At 38.3% G+C, this 10,839-nt stretch overlaps 1 protein-coding gene across 1 annotated transcript; it reads left to right on the top strand.

Moving 5' to 3' along the window:
- The first annotated feature begins 9,680 nt into the window (after positions 1 to 9,680).
- On the top strand, positions 9,681 to 10,484 carry LOC115985468. The gene has a single exon (XM_031108410.1). It carries the CDS (start codon positions 9,681 to 9,683, stop codon positions 10,482 to 10,484), a length of 804 nt encoding a protein of 267 aa, XP_030964270.1.
- The last annotated feature ends 355 nt before the right edge of the window (positions 10,485 to 10,839 follow it).

Here is a 10,839-nt window from a genome sequence, read left to right on the forward strand (position 1 = left end):
CTTCTTCCCTTAGCATCGGTACCAAAGGGCCTTCATCCATATAATCCGTGCCTCCACCATCAATCTCCATATTTGTGGGCTTGTTAGTCACATAAGCATCCAAACGCTCTATACTATCCATCCATTCACCAAACAAATCTTGCTTTCCTTTGTTGCTCGGGTGGATGTATTAGGGTAGATATTCTGACTCATTCCCTTCCATCTTCTCATCTTCAAATTCAAGACTCTCCAGTGTTAAGTTTCTGAAACTATGGATCATTAACTTTCTATCTAGGGTGGCTAATCTAGCATTTATGTCATCTTTTTCTTCAGTGTATGGGGTCAGTGAGCCAAGTTATGAATTATGGAATTACCTTAACTCAAGAATTTCTCTACTATGCTTATCATATCGAGGGCCTAACTTTGAATTAGCATCAATAATGCAGCTCCAATCTGAGGGACACCCATAGGGGTAATTGTTGGAAAAACCGGTTTTGCATCTCATACAAAACACACAGCGGAAGCAACAAACATGGATTTACTTCATTCATGAAAGATAACAAGTAACATTGAATTCTCGAACAAAGAATAGAAAGCGTACCTTGATGCAGTGAAATTCAAAAACAAGACTTGAGAATACCTCTAATCAACATCCCAATTTCACATGGTGCTCAAGAAGAGTGGTCTCTCAATCAGTCCTTTTGTATGTTGATTCTCAAAGAAATTCATTCTTCTTCTCCTTGTAGAGAAAAACTGTTTTCTTTTCTTTTCATCATATGTACATTCTAACTACCTTGGTAGTTACTTTATTTAATAACTTTTTTTAAATAAAAACTGATTATCTAATTGGATTAGCCTTTTGGGCCTTAGTTTGTGGCTTGAGATGGGACCAAAAGGAACAAATAAGACACTAGCTCCAATGGGCCTTGGGCTTATCTGTCAACTCTTAACAAGTCCAAAATTATCATTAACTATTTAATACCATTATATAAATATAATTGCACTCTAGGCCCTATTAATAAATTATATCCCAATGATATCATTTTTCCCTTCCATGAAATATCCATAGTGAACAAAGTCATAATGAACTGTCACTTTGTAAACAATTATTTTATCCTTAAGTACCCGATTTAACCTTTTAGTTATTCATATTTATTGAAATTCGATTTTAATAAATATAAACTTTAGTAACTCCTTACTAAAGTGGGTGTCCTGAATAACCAATTCCCATTAAACTTATCTCAAGGGGATATTTTGTGTCTCTATAAAAAGTGATAATGGATTCCATCTTGAGAATATGTGTTCCCTTAACACTACGTGTGGTTACCCAACATACTGAGGTTTTGACTATCAATATTAGATCTCACTCCTGATATATCAAAGTAACCTACATTTCATTATTGGGTTCACTATCCTCTCAGGATTGAGAGTTTATGAAATTAGAAGTTGTGAGATTAATCATGCAGGTGACAATTGTTGATTGAATAATTAATATAACAACGGTCCAGGTCAATATGTCTTAACACTTAAGACATATCCACTCATCAACATATTAACTAGAAATCTCCACTTCCATGATCAAGACAAACCATCTTAGTTGATGTGTTATAGTCTTCACAGATGAAATGCCCAATTTCATCATCGACTGTGAACTATATTTTAAGTTTACAAGGAACTTGTGATTTATATCTTCTACGACTAAATCACATACAATGCATCTCAAGGACTATGATAATGTCCCATTAGTTCATTTATAAACAGTCTCATATAATTAAACAATTTAATTATTTATGATATGCCAATAAATTGAATTTTAGGGCATAAACCCCAACAATAATCATCATTGTCTATATTATTGGCTTCTTCAACCTCCTCTCCTGTAGCTTCTAGCACATTCACTAGCCCATATTCTTCACTCTTAGCTCCACTCTCTATGTCTATGGGTTAAAATTTGGCATCATCCTCTATATCTCCATCATAGTAGTCTACATTATCATCAATGTGGTCTTCATAAAAAGAGCTTTCATCTTCACCTTCTCTATCACTAGGGGGTTCACCCCAATCATTGCTATTATATTGGCTATCATAGTCTTCACTATTGTTGCTTTCACTATCACTATTGCTATCATCCTTGCTATCTCCACTATCACTACTACTGTTATCACTACTACTACCACTCTTGCTATTGCTGCCTTCATCATCATCCCTAGGGGCTTCTCCCCCTTCTTCATTCTCATCACTTGTTCTTGCTTCATACGAGTTCTTCAATGCATGTTGGCAAGCTTCCCAGTACTCTTCTTCTTCAATATTGCAAATGGCATCTCCTAGAAGTGTAGTGTTGCACTAGGGTCCATGTAATCAGCTAAATCAGTAGGGGCCCAATTTGTGTCTTCCTTCTTAAGCTCTGGAAGCTTGTAGTTGCAATCAAATAATAGCTCAAATCCGGGCACCATTGTTCTTGTCTCAAGGTCAAATCTCAGTTTAGGGAATCCCCAATAGCGTTGACTATCCCCAGCTTTAACAAACTCTCTATTCAATGTGGGAGTATAGGGCTTCAAGGGTTCCTATGGACAAGGGAGTCCTTTTGCATTGGCCTTGGCTTAGGCCATTCTTCTCACTTCCATCTCTAACATGTCATCATCAGTAGGCTTATACCCTAGCCCAACAGGTGGTGTGGCAGTAGGAATTATTGGGTCTTGAACAGTTGGCTTCTTCACAGTCTTCCCCAACTTCATTCCTAGAAGGTAATTCATTCTCCTCATCATTGCCACTAAATTGTTGTTACTGTAGGGAGCAAAGTCCATGGAGATCCTCTCCACTCCTTCTTCTCTTCTTCCAAAACCAGGCTTCTCAATCTCAAAGCCATCCAAGGTCAATGGCTCATTCTTAGAATCAATACCAAAAATTGACTTTGACACAGTCAAAGTATTGCCATATATAGTAACTATGGCTCCTTCATGTGGAAACCGGACCTTTTGGTATAGGGATGAAGGTAAAACCTCCGTGTCATGGATCCATGGTCGCCCAAGGAGCATATTGAAACATGATGCTATGTTCAGGACATGAAACTCCACATTCTTCATCATTGGCCCTATAATGAGCTCTAGTGTCACGGTTCCCAAGACCTCCCTTTTACTATTGTCATATGCCTAATTAGTTGGTACAAAATCTTCAATACTTAAGCCCAAGCAACTTGTAATCTTTAAAGGACACACATTTAAGGCACTTCCATCATCAATTAGAACCACTGGAATCCTCTTGCCTTTAGCATCTATAGTAATGTGCAATTGGTTATTGTGGTTCTTCCCCTTTTTCGTTAAATCTTTGTCAGAGTAGGAAATAGTGAGTTTCCTACTTATGGACCCAATCATAGTCGTAGGAACTTGGATTTGATTGAGAAGGTCTACCAAATTCTAACGGTGCTTGTTTGAGTAAACCCCATAAAGATATATTGGCTTGAGTCTTTTGTAGTTGCTTAAGGACCTCATCCTCTTTAGTGGGTGTTTGTTGGGTGGCTTTGTTCATGGCTTCTATTAGGTTGTTTGTCTCCAAATTTGGGGGTATGAAATGTATCACCTTCTTGTAATGTGGGCAATTTTTGTTAGGTCATTTAGATCAGTGTCTTGGTGTTTGAAGTGTCTCCCCCCATGTGTGGACGTCAAGTCATTTGATTGGGGTTCGAAGTGTCTCTCTCCATATATCAATGCTTGGTAATTTGATTAGGGTTTGAAGTGTCTCCCCCAATTTGTGGATGTTGGGTAATTTGTTTGGGGTTTGAAGTATCTCCCCCCATTTGTGGAAGTCGAGAAATTTGTGGTTTCAGTTACATCTTCACTCCATATGTCATACCCAGCGGTGGATGTCATACCCATCAATTCTTCCCATGTCATCATAAAGCATTCGAGTATGTCATAAATCAATTTAGACGGGTTCTCTTCTCCTTCTTGTTCAATCATCAAGCAATTAATCCTTAGTCCTCTCCCAAAATTGTGGTTGGGCAAGGGATTATTAGTGATGCTAGGCCTTGTAGGCGGTGAAATCACCTTGTTGTCTATTAGATCTTGATTTGCATGACGAAGGCCAAAACACTTGTCAGTATCATGGCTAGGGCTTTTGTGGTAGGCACATCTCCTTGTCACATCAAATCTTGCAAGTAATAGGTTTGGGGTTGGTCTTGGATCTAAGGGCTTTAGTAACTCTTTGGCTTTTAGTTTTTCAAACACTTGACTCACAGCCATATATAACTCATGAAATTCCCTCCTAGGCCTTGGAGGCAGCCCTTGTGACATTGGCCTGAAGGCAATAGGAGCAATAAGTTGATAAGGATCATTTTTGTATATATTAGAAACTTCTGCAATTTTAGAAATAGATCCTAAATTCTTTTTAAACCTTGCTGGATCCTCATTCTTTATAGTGCCATTATTTATTGCATTCTCAATTTGGATTTCAGCAACATTTAAAGCTTTAAAATTAGGAAAATACTGGGCAAACAAATATTTATAGTATACAGACAATAAGTTTTTTACAACCATGGTTAACTGCTCTTCTTCACTTGGCCTATTGATCATTTATACTACCTTGGACTACCACTTGGTAATGAATTTAGAGAAAGATTCTTTCGGCTCTTGCTTTGTCACCTCCAAATCTCTCCTTGTTATATCCACTTCTATGTTGTATTTGTACTGATTGTGAAACTCGCAGCAGATGTCCTCCTAACTCCTTGCTCTAGCATCATCTAGGTTGAGGAACCACCTAAGAGCAACTCCAGTCAAGGTGTTTTGGAACATTTGAGCAAGTAGTTCTTTAGTTGCTCCTAGGGGCTGCATGGCCCTCTTATACATCTTTAAATGGGACTTTAGGTAGCCAGTCCCGTCGAACTTGTCCAAGGTTGGCATCTTGAACTTGGGAGGCAATCTCACATCGGGGAAAAGTGAAAGTGATTAGTGGTCCATGAGATCGTCCATCTTGCAAGCTCTTTTGATCATCTCGTTGATCTTCTTCGCACCTTCCATGGTTTGAGGATTATGGTTAGCCTTGCCCTCCTGTTGGTTACTCTTCAGGTTTTGAAACTGTTGCACCATAAGGTTATGTCCTCCCTCAACTAGATTTGACTAGCTACCATGGTGTTGAGTAGCTCTTAAGTGTTCATGGGTTCTTCAGTGTCTGGCTGTTCTCCCTCTTCCGCCATAGTGTTAGGATCTTCAGACTTCTTGTGGCTTGAACAAATCTTGTAAGTTAAATATAGGATTATGATATTGCAGCGGTGGAGTGTCTTCTATGCTCACGGGCTTCAGTACCGTGATGGGAGTGATGTGCTTAGAACTAGAACTACTAGCTTGAGTGTCAGTCTTGGGTTCTCTTTGGAGTCTTCCCTCTGATCTTAACCAAATTCTTCCCTAAAAATAGGCTTGGTCAGGTTAATCAAAGCTAGGTCCCCATCTACATCAATCAACCAACCAAACAACACACGCAACATGCAATGTAATTTTTAACATGGACCAGCCTAAGGGTAGGTTCTAAGTCATTACATTGTAGGGTGGGTTTATTGTTTTATTATTTCCCATAGCTAGGATGTTACACCTCCCAACTTGTAATGTAATGAACATTGCGTTGGTCCGAACGACATGGTTTATCCTTTATAGTCAACAAGAAGTGATCTAATGATTTTAGGCTATGAGTTGGTGAGTTCACCACTAGGTACCCGAATCTAATGAAGACAGGTGATCCATGGTTACTACCACCATATTGTTGAGATGGGTGCATACATATTTGTTGTTTTGATGGCACACATTATGATAATTAGGGAAAGCTTGTTAACAACCAACACCAAAAACAAAAAAAAATCATACAAACATCTTAATACATAAATAAACAAACAAACAACAATATCATGCAAAATCATGCAAAAGACAAGGGTATATGGTTGGTCACTTAAAGTCTAATACAAAACTTAACCTTCAACATTCCTAGTGTAGTCGCCATTATGAGAGACCGCACTTTTTGAGAAGGTGCTCTCAAAAAAGAGATTTGGGTGCTTTTAAGGGAACCTCTCTTTTTGGGTAAGTGGTGTGAAGTTGCTACTTATTTTTTTAATGCAAAAATTTTAAAAAAAAAAATGAGAGAAAAAACTAAATACAAAATACATATTCAAAAATGCTTTGAATGTTACTGATTGAATAGACTCTAATGACCAATATACCTTTTTTTGCATGATGTGAATGATATGTTGAACATACATGATAGACACGTGACTAAAATTAATTCAAATAAATTTACCTTATGAATGTGTCCTCTTTTTAGGAAAATTTAGATTTGTTTTGTGTATGAAAGAAAATTTTATTTGTAAAGAAAGATCAAATCTGTTTTTATCAATAAAAAGAATAAGATTTTGAAAAAATGTATCAGATCTATTTTTGTGCAAAAGTAAAAAATTAAAATTTAAAAATTTAAAAAAATTAAAATTAAAAATTAAAAAAAAAAGGTGATTTTATCAAGAAAAAATCAAATATGTTTTTATGTAAAAGAAAGAATGAGATTTTTGTTAAAAAAGTATCAAATTTGTTTTGTGTAAAGTTAAAAAAATTATTTTATCAAGAAAATCAGATTTGTTTTTATTTTTATTTTTATATTTTATGTAAAAGAAATAATAATAAAAAAGACTTTTTGAAAGAGGGTCCACATTCATATGATGAATTTAGTACACATGCATCATGTATGAGTGCAAATTGATCCGTAGCCCAAAAGATTTGGACAATGGCCCAACAAGCCCACAACAATAAATTTGTTAGAGGGTGGATTAATATTAAATGTTTAACAAGTCAAATGTGAATCACAACGGGTTAGTTTAGTGTAAGATTGACTGAGGAGAACAAGTTGGAAAGAAAAACACTCCTCAGTCAAATCCGAGGATGGTATGTTCTTATATATATATATATATATATATATATATTTATATATATATATATATATCTCCCATACTTTTACAAATGTTCAAGTTCTTGGTTATAAAGTGCTTCTCTTTCTTTTTCCTGATGCCCCCCTTCTAATGGAATCCTTTCCCTTTTATACTCCTTCACCTTCTCTCATCATAGTCTTCCACTTGTTGATCAAATAACTAATCTCCTTGATACTTGTCCCATCAAAATTTTCTTGAAGTCTTTATAGGCAGCTGTAAGGTTAGAAGTCACTGTTCAGGCATTACCTCCACATTAATGCAACCAGTTGGTTAGGTACAGAGCATTCAATGTGGTGGTAGTAGCTTTCTTTCTAGATATTTCCCAATTCTCTATTGACTCACCTCTCTCCGAAGCTTATCTTCCCTCCAAGCATGGTTGTCCACTGCCTAATACTTGTTGGGTGATCGAATTTCAGGCTTCCACTGTGTTTCCCAAGGAGGTTTATCTCCTCAGACAACATCACCTACTTGTCGTAATCAACTCTCGTCCTCGGGCTTTTTGGCATCCTCAGGCATGACCGACGGCCCAATTCCCTTATTCGAGCCATTTATCCCCACACATCACATTCATAAATAAAAAAAACTACAACCTATTTTTCAGTCCTTTCAATAAATTTCAAAATTTGTAGAATTGTGTCAAAGAAAACTTTTTCTAAAAAATCATATCTGTATTTAATGAAAATATAGATCAGTTTTGAATTTAGAAAAAATCAGATCTATATTTAATGAAAATACAGATCAGTTTTGTGTTTTTAAAAAAAATCAGATCTGAAAAATTCAAATCAGTTTTTGGTTTAGAAAAATCATATCTGAAAGATCAGATCAGCTTTTAGTTCAGAAAAATTAGATCTGAAAGATCAAATCAATTTTTGGTTTAGAAAAAAAATAAAAATTAGATCTGAAAAGATCAGATCAATTTTTTTTTTTAGTTTTGAAAAAAAATCAGATTAGTTTTTGGTTTAGAAAAAAATCAAATCTAAAAAGATCAAATCAGCTTTTTTTTTTTTTAGTTTTTATAGAAATCTTTGATAAACATTAGCAGACTTTGAAATTTAAGAAAGAAAACCACAATAAACAATCATCTAAGAACATGTTAAAGAAAAATTCAAGCAGAACATGGTAATTATATATTAAGAGCAAGAAATAATAAAACATATTCATGCATCATCAACAAAACTAATGGACAAGAAAAGAAAGAAAAGAAAAAAAAAATACCTCTTGCATGAGCATGCTCTTCTAGTTGAAAGAATATTTTAGGATTCAAATAAATTTATTCAACTCTTTGAAGCCTAAAATACTTTACTTACAAAAAAGAAACTCCTAAGGCAAGAGCTTCCAGAACGTTTTTAACGTAAGCGGGTTGGAAAAATTAGAAGAGAAGAGTCAGAAAGAGGGGGGTTAGAAAGTGTAAAAAAGTGTGCTGAATTTTGAGAGGCATCCTCTATTTATAAAGATTGGAATGCTTCGAAAAATTAGCTGAATGATCAGATACGAATTGGGATGTGTCCTCATCTCTAAAAAATTGAAAAGGGTAGGGCTTATCTCAATAAAAGAGTCCTCGGGTTGGGCCTCAAGTTTGTGCCAATTGGCACTTGAGAAGTGCTGATCAGCACATTTCTTGTGCCGATCAGCACTCCAAGAGTGTCGAATGGCCCTCTTGGGTGCCGAACCCACGTTTGAATTTTGGTCCAATTTGGACTCATTTTTTAAGGATTTTTGAGTTGAGAATTGCACTTAGACGCATTTTTAATCTGTATTCTAAAAATTAATCCCTTTCTCTGGATATTCAGGTCTTCAAGGTGATAATTATCTTGTAGATAAACATTCCAAAAAAGTCTTGTTTATCCACAATTTTTTTGTTATTTGATTATCCACTTTGTTTCCATGCAAGCAAGTCTGAAGGGGCAAAATTTAGTGCAATGGACTTTCACGACATTGGGCCTGATGAATCCGAGCCCATGGGCCGGCAACAGTAGAGCCCAGTGGCCTAGAGCAATTCCATACTCTTGGCACACACGTATGGTCTCCAAGGAAATCAGAAACCTAGCGCAAAGAGCATTTCGGAAGATACGCGCGTTAATCCTCTCTACAAGGAAATATCTTGTCCATCACGTTTGGGATTACTCAAGAGAATTCCTATAAGGAAAAGACTTCCATATCAAGGAGGAAAGGTCAACCTACTACTATAAAAATCTCAATACCCTCACAAATCAAGGTACGCATAATTTACCCTTTCTAGCACTCTAGAGTTGAGAACAATTCTAACTTAACCGTCGGAGGGTATTTGGCCGACACCACACCGGTGCCCTCGGCGAGATCACTTACTTCTTCTTACAGGTTGTTAGCTTGAGTGAGCGTGAATCGTGTAGCTCACTGATGATTTTATGGCATCATCAGTTGGCACCGTCTGTGGGAAGCGAAGAATTTGAGCCAGATTATCGCCTCCTGGACATAAGAGTCGCATGGTACTCACTCGCTCGATGGCTACCACCAACAACGCTTAGGAAGACGAGCCACCGAGATCTACTGCATTAGAAAGGTAGGTCCAGACTCTCATGACAGCAGTAGAACGACTCACAAAGCAGAACCATGACCTGGAGGAGCAGCTACGCCAAAGGGATGCAGTACCTAACCTTCAGGAGAAAAACCAGGAAGGTAACAGTGCCGAGCGAAGGGAGCAGAAGAGGCTCGAGGGCAGCAATGCCCAAGCCGACCGGAGCGGCAAAACGTAAGCCTTCCATCTCTCATGGATTTTGCCCCACCGCCTATCATCGCAGAGATGCAAGCGATGAAGGAGCAAATGGAGGTCATGATGAATGCCCTCAAGGGACGAGTATCTTCTGATCTTGACGATTTAGTGAACAGAACTGACTCACCATTCACCACGTCCGTCAATTCACTCCCCCTGCCACCAAAGTTCCGAATGCCCCAGATCGAAAGCTACGACGGGGTCAAGGACCCCCTCGATCATCTAGAGACCTTCAAGACCCTGATGCACCTTCAGGGGGTACTAGACGAAATCATGTGTAGGGCGTTCCCGACCACGCTGAAGAGGCCTGCGAGGGTTTGGTTCAACAGGTTGACACCAAACTCCATCAATACTTTCAAGGAGTTGAGCGCCCAATTCACCTCACACTTCATAGGCGGACATCGGTACAAAAGGTCCACCGCGTGCTTGATGAGCATCAAGCAGCGAGAAGACGAGACACTGCGGGCCTACATAACTCATTTCAACAAAGAAGCCCTTTTGATTGACGAAATAGATGATAAGATATTCGTAGCCGCATTTACTAGCGGGCTACGGAAGGGTAAGTTCTTATTTTCCTTGCACAAGAATGATCCAAAAACCATGACGGACGTTCTCTACAGGACTACCAAGTACATGAATGCAGAAGATGCATTGCTAGCCCACGAGGAAAAGCCTAAGAAGAGGGAGAGGCAGGAGGACATGCAACAGGATAGGGGCGAAAGGTCGCTAGAACCGGGGATCAACGTGATGAAAAACGCTCCAGACCCCCCACTGGAAGATTCACCAATTTCACCTTGTTAACCGCCCCGATCAACTAAGTATTGATGTAAATCAAAGATGAAGGAGCATTGACTTTCCCTGGAAAGTTGAAGGGAAACCCCAACAAAAGACCGAGAGATAAGTATTGTCGCTTTCACCGAGACCACGGGCGCGACACAGCCAACTGCTACGACCTAAAGCAGCAGATTGAAGCCCTAATCAGGTAGGGGAAGCTACAGAGGTTCGTCAGCAGGAAACGAATTGATACACCGGAGGAACAGGCCCCACAACGGGAGAACGAGTGCCCTAGACCACCCATAAGGGACATAAGAATGATCGTAGGTGGCATAGCTACAGCCGGATCTTCCAAGAAAGCCCACAAAACCTACCTCAGGAT

Source organism: Quercus lobata, chromosome 4 (assembly GCF_001633185.2).
Source record: "Quercus lobata isolate SW786 chromosome 4, ValleyOak3.0 Primary Assembly, whole genome shotgun sequence".
NCBI classification, from domain to species: Eukaryota; Viridiplantae; Streptophyta; class Magnoliopsida; order Fagales; family Fagaceae; genus Quercus; species Quercus lobata.